Source organism: Herpailurus yagouaroundi, unplaced genomic scaffold (assembly GCF_014898765.1).
Source record: "Herpailurus yagouaroundi ecotype Mexico unplaced genomic scaffold, PumYag 100, whole genome shotgun sequence".
Taxonomy (NCBI): Eukaryota; Metazoa; Chordata; class Mammalia; order Carnivora; family Felidae; genus Herpailurus; species Herpailurus yagouaroundi.
Genome location: NW_024412391.1, coordinates 62,414,140 through 62,436,051, shown reverse-complemented (window position 1 = coordinate 62,436,051; position 21,912 = coordinate 62,414,140). Strand labels below are relative to the sequence as shown.

The window sequence follows — 21,912 nt, the reverse complement described above, 5'->3', positions numbered from 1 at the left end:
AACCCTCTGAAATCCATGATGATACAAGATGAGGAAGGATATATGGATGGATATACAGCTCTTTTTAAATTTTTTAGGGGATGGAAGGGCAGACTTTTCCCCCATAGTAACACTGTCTTAAGAAAGCAGTGTCTTGATTTGCATTTTGGTGCAACCTCTTTATCTTGTCAAAAACCAGCACTATTGAGATATATAACTGCATGCTGTTCGTCTTATAATGCACTCAAAAATCTTCCCTCAAAGCAAAGCTATTTAGCAATACTAAATGTTTAGCATAGATTCCCCCCACCCACATGAAACAAATTTAAAGAGTATGCCTACACAAAATAGAAAATATGTTTGATAAATTTTATCCCCTGAAAAATTAAGACATTTTAAAGTTCTTCCTAATTTCCTCTTACCAGGATAACATGTTAAAACCTGCCACGTTATTTAGAGAATGAATATGTTCAAAAGATATCTAACAAGAATCTGGGAGAATGTACGAGATTTGAAAGAGTTCACATACTTGCCATCAGGTGAAATGTTGATTCCATTGGCAAAGTCAAATCCATCTGCCATCACTTGAACTTCAGTTGGACTATAGTAAACGACATAGGACCATGCTAAACCCAAATAGAGCTCCCAGGACCTCAAGTAGTGGTCAACAAAATAGTGATCATTTGTGGCATAAAAGTGCTCAGGTCCCACAGCAACAATATCATTCAAACTGCAAATTCAAACACACACACATATGATATATACAGGCAAAGGTGTTGTACATTACAGGATTATGCATTGATTAGCATTCATTAATGTCTGTTCCTAAAAATCAAGATGTGGGATGGAGTTTCACTCTAGCTATTACTGCACAGAATTAATAAGGCATTAGTCCCACCTAAAGACAATTACTCTAGAAAAAAACCCAAAAAGTTGCTCTAGCAATGTAACATAAAAGTCCTATTAGGGGCAGCTGGGTGGCTCAATCGATTAATCATCTGACTTCTGCTCAGGTCATGATCTCCAGGTTCTTGAGTTCAAGCCCCGTGTCAGGCTCTGTGCTGACAGCTAGGAGCCTGGAGCCTGCTTTGGATTCTAGTCTCCCTCTCTCTCTGCCCCTCCTCTGCTCTGTGTGTGTATGTGTGTGTGTGTGTGTGTGTGTGTGTGTGTGTGTCTCAAAAATAAATAAAAAGATATTTTTAAAAATCATATTAGTTGTATCTTAAAAATAGTGCTATGATGTGTGTGTGTGTGTGTGTGTGTGTGTGTGTGTGTGTAGATACTTTAAATTCAGTAGACATTAAATTAGGCCAAGAATCATTATCAGGGCACAATTTATTTATGTTCATCTAGAACTCACTCTCATCTAGAACAATCTGAGACATCATCAGACAGTGGGAGGACTGCCAGTGGGCAATCTTGAGAATTGCATTTTAAAGTTTTGCTACTATTAGCTGTGCAATTTAGGCAAAATTAATGATTTCACATGAAGCCCTGGCCTCAGTTTCCTTATCTGTAAAAGGATGAGATGGACTGGTCTATATATCAGCTTTAAAAGTTCACTTCCGGCCTTAAAGTTTCATGGTTGTAAACTGAGTAAAATGTCCATGAACAAGAATGCTCAGAAACAGCACACTATGGCATATTTTCTTTCTGATTTTGATTCTCTCTGTTACTGAAAATCTAAGATACATGAGTCCATTTTTCTGCTTTAATAGGTACAACAGTGAACACTTAAGTGAGTCATTCTTTGCTGATTGAGGTGACAGAAGTTCCCCAGGGCTATTATCTGGGAGAGAATTATCTCCGCTCTATTGCAGGGGCGTAATAGCCAGCACATCAGCTCTGATGCAGCTCTGGGCTCCTGGGCCAGTTAGATAAGCATACAGAGCCTCAGTTTTCTCATCTGTAAAGAGAGGTTAAATAATTTTCCCAAATTCATACAGCTCATTAGTCTAAGACTAAGGGTCAGAATCTTAATTTGACACAACAATGCCTGTTGTGTGCTTTGTGGAAAGCCTGCCACTCACTAAACCCTCAGTCAACGGTGGCCATTATCACAACATGAGGAAAAACGTCTAGGAATTTAGGATTAGTGTGTACAGGCTCCGGGCATAAACCTCTTTCCTCTCTCTCTTTTTTTCCCTCTCCTTTTTAAAAGTAAATATCCAAAATGAGTATACTTTACAATCATTTGCCTGTTTTTCATAAAAAGGAGCAGAGATGGATGTGTCAGAGTAATGGCTTTGAAATCTTTTTTTTTTTTAATATTTATTTTTGAGTGAAAGAAACAGGGCACAAGCTGGGGAGGGGCAGAGAGAGAGAGGGAGGCACAGACTCTGAAGCAGGCTCCAGGCTCTGAGCTGTCAGCACAGAGCCTGACGAGGGGCTCAAATCCAGGAAGGTGAAATCATGACCTGAGCCGAAGTCCGAAGCATTATTAACCAACTGAACCACCCAGTCGCCCCATAGCTTTGAAATCTTATAGACCCCATTTGAATGCTGACGTTGCTTGTTACGTATATGGGGCCATAGCATGTGACTAAACTCCAAGCCTCCATTTCCTCTCTGTACCTTGAGAGGTTAGGGAAATAAAAGAATGAGTACAAAGACTTTGACATTATGCCTGGCATATAGCAGATGACCAATAATGACTACTGTGTTATAGTTAATAATATGCTTAAATCATAATAGATTGGTAACAGGAACATTGATGCTATAAACAGCAGTATAAACAACCATCAAATACAAAGCAGAAAATATACATGGCTAGTCCTTTGGTTCAAAGAGCAGAATTTTGGTTAATTGTGGCACTGTGGTTATTTTCGGTTTGGTTCTACATTACCAAAGACAAATAATTTTGCAGTTGGCCCAGAAAAAATACTCTAACCCTGGGAGACTGGAAAAATCTGAGATTTCCAAGATTAGTTGTGAAACAAATAAAGTAAGTTTCACTATTTCATAGCGGCTCAGAGGAACAGCTTCAGCCTCAAGCTACCAGGGTTCAAATCCTAGCTATACACATTTTACTGATAGTATCATCTGAGGCAAGTTAAATACTCCAAGCTTCAAAGTTGTTGTTGTTGTTGTTTTAAATCCCAAATGGTATAATAATAACACTTAATTAAGAAGGCATTTGTAAAAGATAATAAAGTCATCAGTTTAAATTGGTTATTGCAGCACCTAACTAATAGTTAAAGCTCATTGTTATTACCATTATTATTATTATTAGCCCAGCTTCTCCATTCTGCATACTTTTTCCTAATTGAGATCTTACTATGTGGCATATTTGCCAGACACTCAGTTTTCTCATTCTCTTTCCACAATAGATTTGTTGAATGAATGTATGAATGAACTGTCCCACCAGAAGCTGTTCTTTGAATTTTCACCCATCCCAGGGATGCAGAAGATTTGAGCCATATAGTACCTACTCAACTACTAATTCGTGGATTGGCCTTCATCCAGTAACTCCATTTCTCTCCAACTTCAATTTCTCTGTCTTTGAAACCACCAAGTAAGAAAAAAGAGGAGGGGATACTGGGAACCCTGAGTGCATACGATGTGATGTGCTAAGCATTCTGCTAGCCCCCCTGCATGTAAATAACACAAGGTTTAAAAGAAATCTAGATTTACAAATCCTGCTAATGCTGACTGTTAGTTATTCAAATAAAGGCTGGGATTCTAGAAAATCTTAATGATTAAAGGATAAAGATTGTTTGGGAAGACAGCGTCAGATTATTGTCCCAAATCCATCACTAACCTCATAAACCAAATCCTAAGGCAAGTGAGGAAGTTGACTTTATGTGGGGTTGATCAGGGATCCCTGAGTGCTTTCTTTTTCCTTGTGTTATATTATCAAAAAGTCTAGGATTGGAGCTGAGTGTTAACCACAGATAAATTTCTTACACAAATCACGTGCAAAAAACAGCAGTAGAGGCAGTACAGGAAGGTCTTAGAGGCACTAGATTTCAGATCTCCCTTGGGTATATGTTTCTAATTCATAGAAACATCTAAGATTCTATTTTTTAAATACAAAAATAAATGAATGAATAAATAAGCAAGCTCAAGATGTGGAATTCATCTGTGAAACCGGTTTGGATTTGAAATACTAAGTGTGGTTTTGGAGAAGATTGGAGTTATTTCTTGATAACAGTTCAAATGGACATTTTGGGCCGGGAGCCATTAGTCAGCATCCGGGCAGCCTGGGAAATGAAAAAGGAAGAGAATAGGTCTTCTGTCAAGGGTTTTAATCCTCACAAGTATCCACAGAAGAACGCTTGGAGGAGTTTGTGATCATTAGAAAGGAGAGTCGACTAGCCATTATTCCCCCCTCCCACTCTGGCTAAAAGGAAAAACTAAAGGTAGATTAACCATCCACTGGTTTGAAAAGAAAATAGAAATATGATGTATCTCAGTACTTAGGCAGAAGTTCGTGTCTGATGGTTTTCAGATGCAAAAGTGATTTTTCTTCTTCTTGAAATTTAAACAACTCAACAGTGGACTTAAAATCTGGATGGTTCACCACCAGCAGGTACACGGTATTATCTGAGAAGAGATGAAAAACAAAACTCGAAACGTTAACTGAGCTCTCAGCTGTCAGCCCTGTCTCCAGAAAGCAATTTCAACCCACCCCCAAATAGTACTTAGGGTGTCAGGCAGATGGAATATTTTCATCTCCTTGTAGAGAGAAGCACTTGTGATTGCTCCAAAGAAAAATGGCTAAAGGAAGAAGTAGTGACAGTCTCTAAAAACCTCTAAACTCCAAGGGACGGGTGGGGGTGGGGGAGGAATCCTCACCTTAAGAATGAGCAGATCTTGACACTAAAACTCCAAAGAGCTTGTTAAGCTTTCTATTGCAAATGGTCTCAGCAAGATGCAGAGCTGAGATAAAAGAGATAAAAGATGTGGAGAATACCAATATGAGAAGGTGTGCTCAGGTACGATTTACAGTGTAAAATGATCAATTCCATAAAAAGAACACCTGAGAGATGCTATCAAAGGGAAGCAGCTTCCCTGAGTCAGTATGGCTTTAAGACATAAAAGAGGCCAATCTAAGTGGTCAAGAAGGTGTGATTAGTGTTGGCGAGCGAAGTTAGATTATTACAGTCTTTGCCTTTAGAAGCGGCATGTCTTTGGAAACCTTTGATGTAACCAAATTGGTGTTTAAGGGAAAACAATACAAAGTTTAGTGGGTTGGACTGAAGAGATTTAAACAGAGAAGTCAACTAGAAGGCTCCTTATAGTTTGTCCGTTCAACAAACAAGTGTTTATTTTAACTGGTGCTAAGTGCTACAAAGGGAAAACTAAAACCAGACAACCGAATGAAGGGTAATGAGATGTTTTCTTCCTGAGAGTCAGGGAAGTTCTGAAGAAGTGATGTTAAAGCAGAAAACAAAATGATAATAGGAGATCAAACCATGTGAGTATGTAGAGAAAGAGCATTTCCAGGCGAAGGAAGAGAGTGTACAAAAAGCCTGAGGCAGGAGCTTCCTTGGCACATTCACTGAATAGTAAGGTTCTGGATGGAGTAGAGTGAGGGAAAGAAAGAGTCGGAAGCCTGCAGCCATAGATGTAGCTAGCCAAGGCCAATCTTAAGGTAAGGACGCAGGGCTTAGTCACTGGGGCCTTGGAGCAAAGGAGTAGCTTGACCTGAAGTTACAGTAGTAATCCAGGTGTGTGGGGAGACAGCACCGGGCCAGAAGGGTGGCATAGACAAGAAATGGCAAGAAAGGATAGGAGGACATTTGGCAGGAAGCATCAAAAGTCCTTGATGATGGCTGAGGAGTGGGGGAGTCAGAAGTCAAATGTAAGTGAGGACTGAAACCCAGATTCGTGTTGTGTGCGGAAGATTCCACCTCTAGGAATTTTTCCTAAGGAAATATTCTCAGAAGATATATATACAAGAATGTTTATTTTGGCATTGTTTGCAATGAGCATAAAGGCAGGAACAGACTGAATATCCATCAGCAGAAGAACAATATTACAGCACTCCCATGCAACTGAATCCTAAACAGCCATTGCAAAGGAGCTCTAAATGCACTGTCATAGAAATCAGAGAAGGGAGTCCATAACGTAATGATAAATGCAAAAGCACTTTATAGAAGGGTTTGTGTAATATTACTCCCTTCTATTTTTAAAAGTGTACACATACCCAACAGTGTATTTCTTTGCACTTAAAAATGTTTTAAAAATAAAATATGATGTTGATAAATGGGTGGGGAGATCACTGAAAGGGGACTATACATGTATATATAAAAGAAGAGACTTCATATGGGGTATAGGTAAAGAAAAAAAGATAAAAGGATGAAAAATCAGTTTTCAACATTTTGAGTTTAAAGCAGCTATAGGAGAGGAATCCAAATAGAATAATCTAGTAAGCTACAGAAATGGAACTGAAAAGCCGACTAAAAAAAGAAAAGAAAAAAGAAAAAAGAATAGCCCATTAACAATATTCTCTTGGAAAGCAGGGACAGTTAAGGGGTGTGACTTGGCTGAACTTTCTGAAATAGAGCAAATAAAAGGAGGCAAAAGATCAGTCTTTTGGGGAATGTTCAGAGACTTTGAAATAAATGATGAAACAATGAACAGGGAAAAGACTGTAGTAGGGTTAGAACTAAGATAGATAAGTATATTGGAATATCAGGGAGGAGCAATTTACTTGAAGGAGAAAGTGGTCAACAGCATAAAATGAGGTGCAGGAAGGAAGGAGGGAGGGAGGGAAGGAAGGAAGGAAGGGAGGGAGAATTGGGAGAAAGAAAGTTTGTTAATAAGGACATTGCTGGTGACTTTAGGGCAGCAGTTTTAGTCACTCGCAGTGGAGAAAGTCTGAAAGAAAGATGGAAGGAGGGACTGTCTGCGGAGGAGATGGAGGCCATGAGTACAGACGTGGCTCTCCACTCCAGCTTTATATTTTATCACCTGGAGAACTTTTAACCAGTACTGCCACCCAGGCCTTCTTCAAACCGACTACTGAATCAGAATTATTGGGGCTAGGATATGATCATTAGGCTTTTTATTTTTTTAATTTTTTTAACATTTATTTATTATTGAGAGACAGAGAGAGACAGAGCATGAGCAGGGGAGGGGCAGAGAGAGGGGGAGACACAGAATCCGAAGCAGGCTCCAGGCTCCGAGCCGTCAGCACAGAGCCCGATGTGGGGCTCGAACTCACTAACCGCAAGATCATGACCTGAGCCAAAGTCATATGCCCAACCAACTGGGCCACCCAGGGGCCCCTTCACTAGGCTTTTTAAAACTCCCTGCTGTTGGAACTACTAAACAAGTTCAGTGAACTTGCAGGATACAACTTCAATACACAGAAATCTGTTGCGTTTCTATATGCTGAGTAGAACTATCAGAAAGAGAAATAAAACAATCCCATCTCCAACTGCATCAAAAAGAATAAAATACTTCAGAATAAATTTAAACAAGGAGGTGAAAGACCTATATATTGAACACTGTAAAACATTAATGAGAAAAATTGAAGACACAAATAAAAAGGTACAGCATGCTCTTGGATTGGAAGAATCAATATTGTTAAAGTGTCCCTACAGTAATCTACAGATTCAATATAATCCATATCAAAATTCCAATGGAATTTCTTGTAGAAATAGAAAAATAGTCTTGGAATCTGTATGAAACCACACACACACACACACACACACACACACACACACACCAAAATACAAATAGCCAAAGCAATCTTGAAAAGAAGAGCAAGGTGTCATGCTCCTTGATTTCAAACTATATTATGAAGCTATAAAAATTAAAACAATGTGGTACTGGCATAAAAATAGACACATAGATCAGTGAACAGAATAGAGAGCCCAGAAATAAACCTATATATGGCTTGTGGTCAATTAATTTATGACAAAGGAACCAAGAATATAGAATATACCATGGGGAAAAGATGGGCTCTTCAATAAATTGTGTTGGGAAAACTGGACAGCTACATGCAAAAGAATGAAATTCAACCACTCTTATACTATCCACGAAAGTTAACTACAAATGGATTAAAGACTTGAGTAGAAAACTTGAAACCATAAACCTCCTAGAAGAAAACATAGGCAGTAAGTTCTTTGACATAGATCTTGGTGATGATTCTTTTAAAAAATTTTTTTTTCAACGTTTTTTTTTTTTATTTATTTTTGGGACAGAGAGAGACAGAGCATGAACGGGGGAGGGGCAGAGAGAGAGGGAGACACAGAATCGGAAACAGGCTCCAGGCTCCGAGCCACCAGCCCAGAGCCCGACGCGGGGCTCGAACTCACGGACCGCAATATCGTGACCTGGCTGAAGTCGGACGCTTAACCGACTGCGCCACCCAGGCGCCCCAAGACCTTGGTGATGATTCTTTTAAACCTGACACCAAAAGCAAAAGCAACAAAAGCAAAAATAAACAAGTGGAGCTACAACAAGCTAAAAAGCTTCTCCACAGCAAGGGAAACCACCAACAAAATGAAAAGGCAACCTACTGAATGGAAAGGAATATTTGCAAACCATATATCTGATAAGGGGCGAATATCCAAAATATATAAAGAACCCATATAACTCAATAGCAAAAACAAGCAAGTAAATAATCTGATTTTAAAACAGGCAGAAGATCCAAAAAGATATTTTTTCAAAGAAGACATACAGAGGGCCAAGAAAATGTCCTGGTACAAGAAAAGGTGATCAACATCATTACTCATCAGGGAAATCCAAATCAAAACCACAATGAGATACCATCTCACACCTGTTAGAATGGCTATTATCAAAAAGACAAAAACAAAACAAAACAAAACAAAAAAACAAGTGTTGGTGAGGATATAGAGAAAAAGGAAATCCTTGTGCATTTTTGTTGGGAATCAAAACTCGTGCAGCCACTATGAAAAAGTTTCCTCAAAACTTTGGAGTTTCCTCGAAAAATTCAAAATAGAGCTGCCATATGATCCAGGAATTTCCTTTAAAGTGTTTATCTAAAAAAAACTAAGGGGCGCCTGGGTGGCTCAGTCGGTTGAGCGTCTGACTTCGCTCAGGTCACGATCTCACGGTCCGTGAGTTCGAGCCCCGCGTCGGGCTCTGTGCTGACAGCTCAGAGCCTGGAGCCTGCTTCAGATTCTGTGTCTCCATCTCTCTCTGGCCCTCCCCCTGTTCATGCTCTGTCTCTCTCTGTCTCAAAAATAAATAAATGTTAAAAAAAAAAAAAAAAACTAAAACACTAACTTGAAAAGATATATGTTCCTCCATGTTCATCACAGCATTATTTACAATAGTCAAGACATGGAAACAACCTAGGTGTCCACTGATGGATGAACACACACACACACACACACACACACACACACAGAGGAATATTATTCAGCCATAAAAAAGAACAAAATCCTGTCATTGGTGACAACATGGATGGACCTCAAGGGTATTATGCTAAGCAAACTAAGTGAGAGAAAAACAAAAGCATGTGATAGCTCTTATATGTAGAATTAAAAACTAAAACAAAAAACAAAACTCATAGATTGGTTGCCAGAGGTGGGGAGTGGAGAGTGGAAGAAACAAGGGTAAAAAGGTTAAAAGAAAAAAAATTCAGTCGATATAAAATCCCCCAGGGGTTTCTGTGTGCATCTGGGTTTGAGAATTAATGTAGAGACAAAGAAAATGGTTGCAAACAGAAAGGAAGAAATGGGGATGGTGGGTGGCTCAGTCGGTTAAGCAGCCAACTCTTGATTTGGGCTCAAGTGATGATCCGAGAGTTGTGGTTATGATTGTGGGGTCATGGGATCGAGCCCCTCATCAGACTCCATACTGGGCATGGAGCCTGCCTAAGATTCTGTCTCTCTCTTCTTCTATTGCTCTTGTTCTCTCTCTCTCTCTCTCTCTCTCTCTCTCTCTCTCTCTCTTAAAAAAAAAAAGAAGGGAAGGAAGGAAGGAAGGAAGGAAGGAAGGAAGGAAGGAAGGGAAAAATGAGAGGAAGGCATAAGGGATGGGGGCAATATGTTGATAGTTTTGAAATGTGGAAAACTAGTTTGAAGACAAAACAGAGAAACCAGTGGACAGAAAGGCACTGAAGGTGACAGGGCTGAGAGAAAAGTGACCATGGTGACTCTCTGTCAATTGATCTCTGTCAGTGCTGATGCCTTCAGTTAGAAAAATCTATCCCTATAAATTTCTGGATCTGTAAAATTATTTAAAATGGAAAACCCATAATGATTAGGGCTACATATTATTGCTATTGTAATTATAGGGATAATGTGAATGTTGGTATTTTTAAAAATAAGTGCTTTACAGATCTGTAGTATGTTAGCATTCTCAAGCATTAAAGTGGTTATAATATTATATTTATATAACAGAGTGGGTAAGTTTAACAGAATAGTAACATTAACCATGACTACACTTCAGTGGAATGGAAGGAAATATTCACTTTAACATTTTTTTAATTTGGTTTTGTTTTTAACAAACATTAAATATTTTTACCTTCATCTGTGAACGTGCTAATCCCATGAGGGTTAAATGAAGAATGATCGAATTTGCTTCCAGTGATCTTCAGTTCTAACACTGTTGGATCTTCTTCATTTAGGTCCATCAGAAGTATTTTGCCAGGTTTATCAGGTTCAAAGCTCTTTATTCCAGGATACTTTAATCCCTTATAAAACATTAAGCAGACAAAAAATGGGCATATTACAAATATCTCAAAAGCTGATAGAGGTCATAGATGGCACATGGGTTCATACTATCTGCTTTGGGCCATAGGGCTGCATGGGAAGCCTCTTGGTTGGCTTGTGCAATAGGACCATGAAGGGTTCTGGAAGTCTGGAAGCCATATGTTCCACCAGGCCACCCCACACAACACACAGTCACAGACCATCCCTTCAGTAGCAGGAGCAGCAGAGCAAAGTCCTGTGTGTCTCATACCACAGCTCCCAAATCATGACAAAGATCAAAAATGGAAAAGTAGACCAAATGGGCAATTGCTAATGAGCTTCAACCATATAAAGCAAGGAATATAGAGAGAACATTGGTTATGGTTTGTAAAATGTCTCCTGGCAGGTTCCTTGGAAGCATCTCAGGGACAGAGATTTGGGGGAAGTCAACAATTCCTTTCTTAGCCTTCAATTAGAACAACACAGCTATGTTTTTGTTTTTGATGTTGGAATCCCATATAAGATTTTGCTTGGAATATGTATTCTGTTGCTTAAAAAAGGAATTTGGAAGACACTGCTGTAGAAGATGACTAGTTTTGCATCTTCAAAGGAGGAAATTGGACTAAATAAATTACAACAGGTAGCCAAGAGTGTTGGCTTCTTTTGTTTTAAGCTATGTCACGACCACAGTGATTTGTATGCAGAAGTTCAACAAACATGATGGCTTCACTCTTCAAAGTGTGGAAATTGTGGAATGACCTATCAACAATTTTATATTAAAGGGCTTATTCTGGAAAGTGTAAAAAAAAAAAAGGTAAAATCTAACCAACATGTGAGTGTTTATATTTATATGCATACATATACATATAGACGCATATATATGTATACACACATACACCCAATTCAGTAAATATTTGAGTATACCACTTAAGGGCTTCAAGGAATAGGCCATTGATGGAAAGCCATTCTTGAACTCATTGGACTTACAAATCTTCACTAAATGGAAGACAAGGTAATATTAGAGTTCAGCGTACACATAGGAATACAAATATGCATAGAAGGCACATAATCATAATTTTAACACTAGTGTAAATGCATATACTGTTTGTTTTTTGAACCATATGACTGCTTATTTTATTTGAAGGTGGTCATTGGTATATAACAGGCTTAAATGAAAGACTTAGGCTGCTTGTTCTAGAAAATGGTGTAGAGCACTGTAAAAGAGAGAAAACACTTACGGAGCTAATGAAAGCTAGTCCACTAGGAAGTATCTCCAAGTCTTCAGAGCCAGATTCTGCCAGAAAAGAGACTAGTCAGTACAGATTGTTTCAGGCTATTGCAGGGAGCTACTGATCCTTTTCTTTATCACTCCTAACTGGAAAAAGAGGCTATTTAGCTCTTATTTGATAGATCCAGAATAATTAACTCTTTCATTTATTCAAACTGACTAACATGATTCTATAAAAATGAGAAGACATTAATATAACTAAGTGAAATTAAAATTCACACTTAATATATTTACTTATTTATTTTTTATTTTTTTGATGTTTTGATGTTATACTTAGTGACAATACTTTATTGTCAAATAGGTTTCCATATGCATTTTTATTTTTTAAGTTTATTTAGTTATTTTGAGAGAGAGAGAGAGAGAGAAAGAGAGAGCACATGAGCAGGGGAGGGGCAGAGAGAGAAGGAAAGAGAGAGAATCTGCACCACCAGCGCTGAGCCTGACATGGAGCTTGAACTCACTAACCATGAGATCATGACCTGAGCCGAAATCTAGAGTCAGACACCTAACTGACTAAGCCACCCAGGCTCCCTGTATTGACACTTTTAGTAGACATGTTTGTTTTACAAACATCCAATAATATCGAATATTGATATCATATCTATTTTCTAGGAAAAATTGCACTGAAAGATACCTGGCCAACCTTACTGATGCTGACTAAGTCTTATGGTCTAGACTGTCCAACCTTAGTCAACTGAGATAGATAACTCTAAACAAAACAAAACATAACAAAAGCATGGATCTCAAACAAGCTGTCCTCAAATAACAAAGATGGTTGAAACCATCTGGGGACTTAAGTCCTGTGACACTCCCTGTTGGTTGCCTACCAGCTGCTATTTCCTTATCCTTTTATCTTTGCTGACAGAGCTGCTTTCCACAATGGAAGCCAGATAATTACTTTCCCAGCTTCCTTTGCAGCTAGGGCAGCAGCCTGTGGTCTACCTCTGACTAATGAGATCTAAGGGGAAATCTGCTGAGAACTTCTGGGAAAAATATTCTTCCCCGATACAGTTACTTGTGGTAACTGGCAAGGTGTACAAAGACCTTTTAAAATTTGTCCCCTTACTCACTGCTTTTTCTCCATCCTCTGTCCCTCCTCTGTAATCTCCTCCGGTTGTATTACCATTAAATCATTGTTCTGACTATTGTTTTTGCTAAACTGACAAAACAAAAACAAACTATCAAAAACTGTCAATACCTTGGCAATGTGTCGGTGAAATCAAAAGTCAAGTATGTTGGTATTTATAATTAACTACTGACTTAACCATTCTCTTTGGGTTCATAGTTCTCTTTTTGAACAAAATTAAACACGTGTATTAATCAAATAAATAGCAAGGTGATACTGCAAGTTCAAATGAGATACTCCCTCCACTCTCATACTTACCTATTCCTTTAACTAAATTACAGTTAGGAAGTTCTACTGGCTTTACTTCTCGGAAAGCATTAAGTCGTGCTCTGGGGGAGAAAAAAGGAACAAAACACACATAAAACTATTCAGAAATGATAATTAAGTTGCACAAGTAAGCTGCCTGTAAAGTTCTCCTTAACTGGACTTTGTCTGGATTTCAATCCCAGGGTTAGTGGTCCCTGCAGTCTGAGCAATTCTACCAGTCAAGGCCAGAGCAAGGCTGGTGGGGCCTCTGGGTACATTCAGTGTTTATTTAACAGAGGTGGATAGATCCACAAAAGAAATACACAGTGTCCTCTCCACAGCTCTGTGCACTTTGGCAGGAATAGGGACCATTTCATCTGCTGTGTAAGGAGTCCTATGTGGAAATTTGGGTTAAATAGCAACATGGTTCCAATTTACTCCATTGATGTTTTAGGGCTGCTGACAGATGGGCCTCCTACCCATCTGCCCAGTCTGGCTCCAAAGCCTGGACTGGGCATCTGCTCTCGGGTGTGTCACTTGAAAAACACAGGTGTGCCTAAAGGATTTATAACTTTAGAAAATCACACCCAAGGCCAGAATATAAAAAGACTCACACACACACAAACACATACACACACACACACACACACACACACACACACACAAGCAACTTATTAAATCTGAGTGCATAAACATCATGGGGAATATTTGAGTGGAGGACATAGGAAAAAAGGACAGATGTGAGAAGGAAGTACCAGCAGGCTGCCTAAGCAGAGCAAAACTATTGATGAGGCATTTAAAAGAACTGGACCACAACATCAGCACAGCCAAGGGATTTAAACAATCAACATTTTTTTTTTTGAGAACTAATGATACAATATAGTCTTAGTGAGTAGCAACAATTATCCAAGGACCCCCAGAAATCTTATTTGGCTAGAGATAGGCTGAGAAATTCTTCATAATTTAGTGTCACAGAGGAAGAGGGTGGGCTAGAGGACATTCTAGATAAAATTCTCAATTTGGTATAAAATGATAGGAATTGGGGGGCGTTTGACCTTTCATCCTTTCATTCAGAAAAAAGCATGACATGTTCCTACCACAACGGCACTGGCTACCAATTCCACCTTTGGAAAGGGTCTGACCTAACAGCTTTGTTAAAGCGCCACAGTTTATCCCAAACGACCTCCAGAGTGGAGAGACACCAGGCGGGGTGCTAGAGCTCCAGGGATGGAAGACTAGATGGGGAAGGCCTGGCCTGCAAGCAAAGGGTGGTTCCCTGAATGATGGACTTGAACTTACAAAGTGGACTTTCAAAGGAAAGTTGGGATCTGCCCCCACGACTTAAGAAACTAAAAGGTATTTTAAAAATGGGAACCTGACATTATAATCATGAAAGTTCACAATACAGAAATAAAAGGGGAAATGATGATGCATCAGGAAAAGCATTTTGCATGGCACACACACACACACACACACACACACACACACACGTGTGCATGCACATATTCCCCACACCCCTAAAACAAACAAACAAAAAAATACTCACCCTAACATACGTAATACATTCTTAACTTTTCTATTCAAGTCTATTTCATTCATTTTAAAATGCTGACCATAATCTACTAAAACTGCTATTGTGGACCACCATTTTGAAAAACAGTGGTCAAGAGAAAGCTCTGTGAGTATTTGTAAAGTGCTCCAAGGGATTCAAAGGACAGACACAAAAGATGTTAAAGGTGCAGATCCTATACAAAACACCACAAAAAAGTGACACAGAAGAAGAGACTCAATGTTGAGTGGGCCAAGACCTGTGAAAAATACCAAGGGTAGCCAAATTAGCTTTTCTTAGCGTCAAAACCACACAGGAAGAATAGGTGCACTGCTTGGCTCACAAGGCTCATCAAGCCTGATGGGATCCTGGAAGGCAAAGGAGAGCAGAAGAGATCGGCCCCATCCTAATTCAGGCTTTTCTTTAATGGAAGACAACCTCTAACCTGAAAAAGGTAGAATGATCAAGGAGGCATGACGACAGCACTCAGTTGCTTTCAGTTCACATTTGTGGCTAAAAAGCAAATCATAGCTCAACAGAATAATCATTGCTGCTGCAGTTCAAGTACTGTATACATGCCTTCATTTAACCTTCAAACACCTCTCTGCAGTACTATTATTTTCCTGATTTTACAGATGACTACGATTAAATGGCTTTCCAAATCCACAAGGTTAGGAAGCGGCTGAATTGGGATTGGAACTCAGGTATGAACGCAAAGCTCACATCCAGTCCTCCTGCTCAAGCAAAATGTACAGGTAACACTACTTACAAACCGGAGGAAGCACCAGAAGACAATTCTCCCAGTGTTACTATAATCCAGCTCATATGTTTTTACCTTAGTCTCAATTATCAGGAAATATCTGGTCAAGAGCTTGATTAAGTCCAAATGATCTGGGTCCAAGGGATAAAATTCGATGTCTGAGATGTGTCCCTGATTCCTAAGGCCTCTGAAGTCTGACCAGAAATCACACAATCCCTGCTATGAATTATTCTTTGCAAAGATGTGCTTGCTTCTTACAAAAGAAAGCGAGGCTCTTTAGTTTATGTATTAAGAAATCCACTCTGGAACTTTCCTTGGGGCCGTATGCAGCCCCCTCAGTCTACTTTCTGCCACTGTACACTCCTCATTCATCCAATATTCTCTTTTGGGACCTACTGTGTGCCAAGACCTGTGCTAAGGGCTCTTACACATACTTCCTCAATTGATTTCCTTGTTACCTTTTTCAAAAAATGTTTTTAAAAATTTTTTAACATTTATTTTTGAGAGAGAGACAGAGACAGAGCGCAAGTGGGGGAGGGGCAGAGAGAGAGGGAAACACCGGATCCCAAGCAGACTCCAGACTTTGAGCTGTCAGCACAGAGCTGAATGAGGGGCTGGAACCCACGGCCCGTGAGGTCATGACCTGAGCTGAAGTCGGATGCTTAACCGACTGAGCCACCCAAGTGCTCCTCTCCTTGTTACTTTTGAGACGATGATTAATTTTCACCTGATTGATGGGTAAGAAACCAGAGGCACAGAGAAATAAAGTATGTTGCTTCTTGTTCCTTTTTTAAAGGCATAGAGCTGGGATTGGAAATGAGGTGTCATGATACTAGGGGCCCTTTTTTCTATATTGCTCTCACACCACTTTTCATTTGTTCAAGCTTCTCCCTCCATCTAGAACACCCATGCCTCCTAATCCAGGGGGAAGACTCCTACTGACTTTCTGTAGCTCCTCTTGGTCTATTGTGATAGGAATAACTCCTTTATCCTCACAAACCTCCCCATATACAGCTATCAGGTCTCCTACCCAAGTGTTTTGCAGTTATCAGTTTTTGGTCTTGTTGCTCACAGTAAACTCTGAAATCTATGAGTAAATAGCACCGCATCCTGCTCGTCCCTGTGACCCAGCAGGAACCCAGCGCCGGCAGAGAGAAGGAACCCCGTAGATGTCTGCTAAATTGTTTTCTGGAATTACTAGGCTGGTGCATCAGATGGAGAAGATGGTGTTGGTTGCATTGATAGGGAAGACTGGAGAGCTATTTATTTGTCCTTAGCTTAGGGTCACATGAGGAATTATTATACTATATATTCAAACAGCGCTCATTAGGTGGATCATTCATAGGTGGATTTTTGAAAAAGCATATGGCAATAATAAAAGCTAACATTTACAGAGTACCTTTCATGTGCCAGATTTTATACTTATCCTACTGTGATATGTATTATTATCCCATAATTTTTTCAGGTGGAGAGACAGGCTCAGCATGGTAGAGTGACTTGGAAGTTGAAGAAATGGCATCCAGCCCAGGTCTGCTGGAAGCCACCCCTGCCCTCTTCCCCCTGTAGTGTGGAGTGTGGAGAGGTTATGAGGTGGCAGAAAGGCAAACACTAGCTTTTAATGAAGGGAAACAGCGGTGTCACGCGTTGCAATCAGCAACTTCGGAGTGGGGAAGTTGCTATAGATGCCAGCTGTAACATTCCACACCCCACAGGGCACTGTTTATATCATAGTCCAAGGCATTCCCGGGACTTGCCCATGCACACCCCACAAGGTCACAACAGCTGACTTCACAGATGGACAGGGGAGGCTGCTGGTCCAGAGGAGCCCTCTCAGTTCCTTCCTCTGTGCTGTCATCACCTCAAAAGCGTCAGGGAACCCCCTCAAGACACTTCTTGTGTCCTTCTGCAAGTTCCTTCCAGCCCTAGGCCAATGCAGTGTCCTGGGAACCTGTCCCACTCCTGTATACCCGATCTCTGAAGAAAAAAACAGTGTAGCCACTGTGGGGGTTGGCTTGCTACTGATGCAGCCCTCGGGGCACGATCTCTTCCCTTCTCTTCCTTGGGCAGATTCACAATCTTCTCTGGGACTCAAAGGCTTTATTTCCAAAAGTGTAACAAAGGTAATTTACTGATCCTCCAGAATCTCTTGATCTGGTTCTGGCATGGGTGCTGCAGGATTTGCAGGTCCTTTAAAGAAGTGCATACAAATGTCCCGGGGGACCTATTAAATAATGCCAATGAGGATTCAGTAGTGTGGGGCGGGGCCTAGAATTCTGCAACTAGAGGCAGCTCCCAGATGATCCTCCTGCGCATCTGGTCCGCAGCCCGTTTGAGGAAAGAGGCTTCAGGGCCTTTGGAATAGTGCATGCAATTTCCCTTCCTCTCCTGCCTGGGCTGTTCCCATTCTCCATCTCCATAACCCCCACCTTCTTGGCCCCACATTGCTCCTGTCGCTGAGGTTCTTCCAGACCCCCTTTCCATTCTATACCAGAGGTCCAGCTCCCTCACACTTTCCTCTTCCCTTCTCGGTGGTCTGATTACAGACAGAAGTTTAAAGATTAAGGCTCCCTCCCCCATCGCTGAATCCAGGTGCTGAAAATAAAGCAGTAAGTTCCTAATTCCAAACCAGACCCCATATCTTCCCACTGTGGCAGCCCCACAGCAAAGTGTCTCCTGCAGACGCATTATCCATGACAGGAAACCACAGGTAACGCCAACAAAGGGACGTGCAGGGACTGATGTTATGTCGGGCTATCATCCATTATACTTTGTACTTTGGTCCTTTTGGAAAAATCAGAATCAGGCTAGAGGCCCAGAAACTAAGGCCAAGGTCCCCTTGCTGCCCAAGGATAGGTCCCAACTTTTTCGGGTTGAAATTTGTCTTGGTGCAAATCACTGCTATAGGATAGTCCTTTTCACACTACATCCCAGGGAGCTCTACGGGATGCTGATAGATGGTACCCAAAAAGGGGAATGGAGGTGTGGGCAAATAAGTCTGTGAAATGATGGCTTGTGTTGTTGTTGCTTATTTTAGCTGAAGAATTTTTCAAAGCTTGCCGTATGCCAGAATGCATTGCCAATCTGTAGGAAAGGCTGTAGTAGAAAACACTTCCCAAATGTATGTGTCCAAGGAACATATTTTTTCGTGGAGCAAATCTTGTGGCTCATGTTCCAAGGAACAAACTTGGGGAAGTATTAATGGTGAATCACATAGGCTAAGACCACATGTTGAAAGAGAAACGTTTTATGACTGGGGTAGGGAAGCTATGCTTTTACACAAAAACATATACAAAATGCCTACAGTCTTCATTCTCAGAGTAAATTAAGGAAGGTAAACCAGAAAGATAGACCCTCACTCCCTCCTTGCAGACCTGTAATCCTTTGGGAGACATCTTGGTGGGGGGCCTCTGCAAGAATGGGGGCAGAAGAAACCCAGGTACAGATTCAGAATTGAAAGGATAAAGCCTAGAAGGGGGCTTAGATCTTTGTATCTCGTTTATTTTCATCCGAGGATAATACCATGATCTACACATATGCTGAGGGATGTGTGTGTGTGTGTGTGTGTGTGTGTGTGTGTGTGTGTGTATACACAGAAAGAGAGAGAGATTTTCCTTTAGCACCAAAGAGTACTATGATTAATGAAAATCCACAAACTGTAATTTTTACATGATTTTAAAACCCACATCACTAACTCTCCATTACCCTTCTCTGATAGTTTGTGATTATAAAAATAATTAACAATTAGAAGAAAAAACCCAATAGTTTGCAAAAAGTTGTTCTCAAAGAAAGCTTAGGGTCATATAAGTTTTTTAAAGATCCAAAATGTTCAATTTGATTTTTAGTAATGTTTTACTTCAAAGCAAATAAGAAGATGTTGATTAAACCTTAGGAACTAGGGTGATCTCTAGACTTTGAACCCCTGTAAAGTTACCATCAAACTACTGAAACGTTCTTAAAAACTTTCCTCCCTTTTACAGTACCTTAGGGTTTATAAATACTTTAAGGGAAGCAGAGCACTAACATTTATTGAATAGTTACTGTGTCCCAGACACTGTGTTAGCTGCTTCATGTATGAGTGTGGATTATTGGCTCAGGCTTATTCAAGCAGACAATGTTAGAGCTGTGAAGTGATTTGCCCAAGATCTCATAATGGAAGGGACATAGCAAGAACCCAGGACATCAAATGCGGGTTGAGCCAGGGTTCTTTCCTTCCCACACCCCTCACCCCTGCCCAACTGGAGCGGATGGGGTGTAGGGAGTAGACCCTCATAGGGTGCGTTTGCTCATACCTGATCTGCTCCACATGCATTCTGTCTCTGTGTGGCTTCAAGGTGACAATCTGCAAGCTAGGAAGATTTACACTGTGGCTGGGGTTTACGCCATGGCTCTTCCCTAACCTACACAATATCAGGGTGGGGGGGATCCTTAGTCTATCCTGAAGAGAGATTGAGAAGTGACTCTGTTGCCAAGGCACACAGATCTTCATGAAAAATCAATCTGTGTATGCCAACAACTTGGCCATCACACCAGTGACAATTTTTCTCCTTACCCCATGTCTCAGGCCATGAACAAGGACATGTTTTCAAGTGGCACACGAAAGTTAGACAAACATTTGTGAAAACGCTGCAGGATGTGCATCTAAAGCTTCCCTTGGGCTTTCGGTTAAAAGACTACACCTTACTTTCAGGGGCGCTCCTGGTGTTGCCGAGGCGGGGGAGGACCAGGGCTGCAGCCCTCACCACAGCCCAACTTACTGATAAGAAGCCCGGTGATCCCTGAAGAGTGCCAGTCCCAGCCCCAGGAGAGTGAGCAACATCAGCTTTGCCATGGCTTGGATAGGAATGGATGGCTGGACTGATAAAGCCGCCAGCCAGGAGACTGGCTTGCCTGCGGCCTGAGCCTCTCAGGCAAAGTCCCTGGGTCCGACCTTCCCTCCAGGCTCCTCCCCTCCCCTCCCCTCTGCACTGCAGAGGCAGGAGCTGCTTGCTCCCTGAGACTTGAGAGGGGAGACAGAGAACAGCTGCCTATGCCCTGCAAGAAGGGGACAGCCTGTTGATTGGTGGAAATGGAGAGCTGTGGGAAAAGAGAGCCAGGCTTTTATGAGCGCTCACTTTGTGCCAGCAAGGTCCTAATCCCTTTGCCTCAGAGGGGTTCAGTAATGTGATCACAGTGACTCAGCCAGAAATGGCACACACATGGAAGGAAGGAAGGAAGGAAGGAAGGAAGGAAGGAAGGAAGGGAGGGAAGGAAGGGCGGGCTGTGATTAGAAGCCCTAAGATCTAACTTTACTCTCACCAGGCTACCGCTGTGTGTCATCTTCAAACATCTGGATTTCTAGCATCTCAATCTCCAAGCACCACTCCTGACCTTACAGCTCAGCAAGCACATCACTGCATTGTTCAGTTATTCTGGGCACTCGCTGACACTTGCCGAGTACCTGTTATGCGCCAGAAATCAGTAAAATATAGCACTACTGCCTGTATAGTGCTGTGGGTAATGCATGCATGCATTATGGATATGCACATATTCTATGGAAAAGAATAAAGCAGGGAAGAAAGATAACGGAGCACTGAGGTGCCATTTAAAGAATGGGAGTCAGGGAAAAACCTCACTGATAAGGGGACTTCTGAGCAAAGCTGGAAAGAAGGTGCCTCTTTGTACCCATGTCTCCTTTCTCTCCTATTACCATGAATGAAGTGTTTCCTCCTTCACTAAAGGCCAGCCCCTCCCTTCCTTTTCTTCTCAAGGATTTTGGTCCCAGTTACACCTGTCTCTACTGCAGCATCCATCATTTCCTCTTTTCTGGAATAATGCTACCAGATGCCAATGTGCTTTAGTGTCACTCATAGTATTCTGGGGAAAATGCTCTTTCACTGCCCATTCTAACTATGCCCTCTTTCTCTTCTCCCTCTCTCTCTCTCATATATACATATGTATATATATATGATATATAGATAGATAGATATAGAAATAGATATTTAAATATATATCTCTATCTATCTATATATATTTAAATCTCTGAAAGATTTGCCAACAGTTGCTGCTTCCATTTTATCATCTCTTGTAACAGCTCAATGATGGCCACAAATTCTTTGATACTTCTCCTATTAAGAACTGAGGCACAGGACTTCTCCCCTCAAGTGGGTGCTGACTCTGTGAATGCCTTAATTCATAAAACACAGTGGTGCTATTCAAGTTTGCGGGAACAGCCTTAGAGACCAGCAGCTTCCACCTCCTGTCACTTGGAATACTTGTCCTTGAACCTTGAGCTTCAGCATAATAAATCTGATCACTCCACTGGAGTGTCCACATGCAAGGTTCTGAACACATGAAGAGGGAAAATGGCCA

General features: G+C 41.0%; 1 protein-coding gene across 2 annotated transcripts in view; it reads right to left on the bottom strand.

Moving 5' to 3' along the window:
- PON1 (paraoxonase 1) overlaps positions 1-20,474 on the bottom strand; it is a 35,308-nt gene extending 14,834 nt beyond the window's left edge. For both annotated transcript variants that reach the window (XM_040472617.1, XM_040472618.1), the window contains exons 1-6: positions 20,319-20,474; positions 13,268-13,338; positions 11,834-11,889; positions 10,429-10,597; positions 4,398-4,524; positions 509-709 (exon numbers count right to left, since the gene is read on the bottom strand). In XM_040472617.1, coding sequence (XP_040328551.1) covers positions 509-709; positions 4,398-4,524; positions 10,429-10,597; positions 11,834-11,889; positions 13,268-13,338; positions 20,319-20,392 — 698 coding nt within the window. In that variant the 5' untranslated portion in view covers positions 20,393-20,474. The remainder of the gene's footprint in view (positions 1-508; positions 710-4,397; positions 4,525-10,428; positions 10,598-11,833; positions 11,890-13,267; positions 13,339-20,318) is intronic.
- Between the last annotated feature and the right edge of the window lie 1,438 nt (positions 20,475-21,912).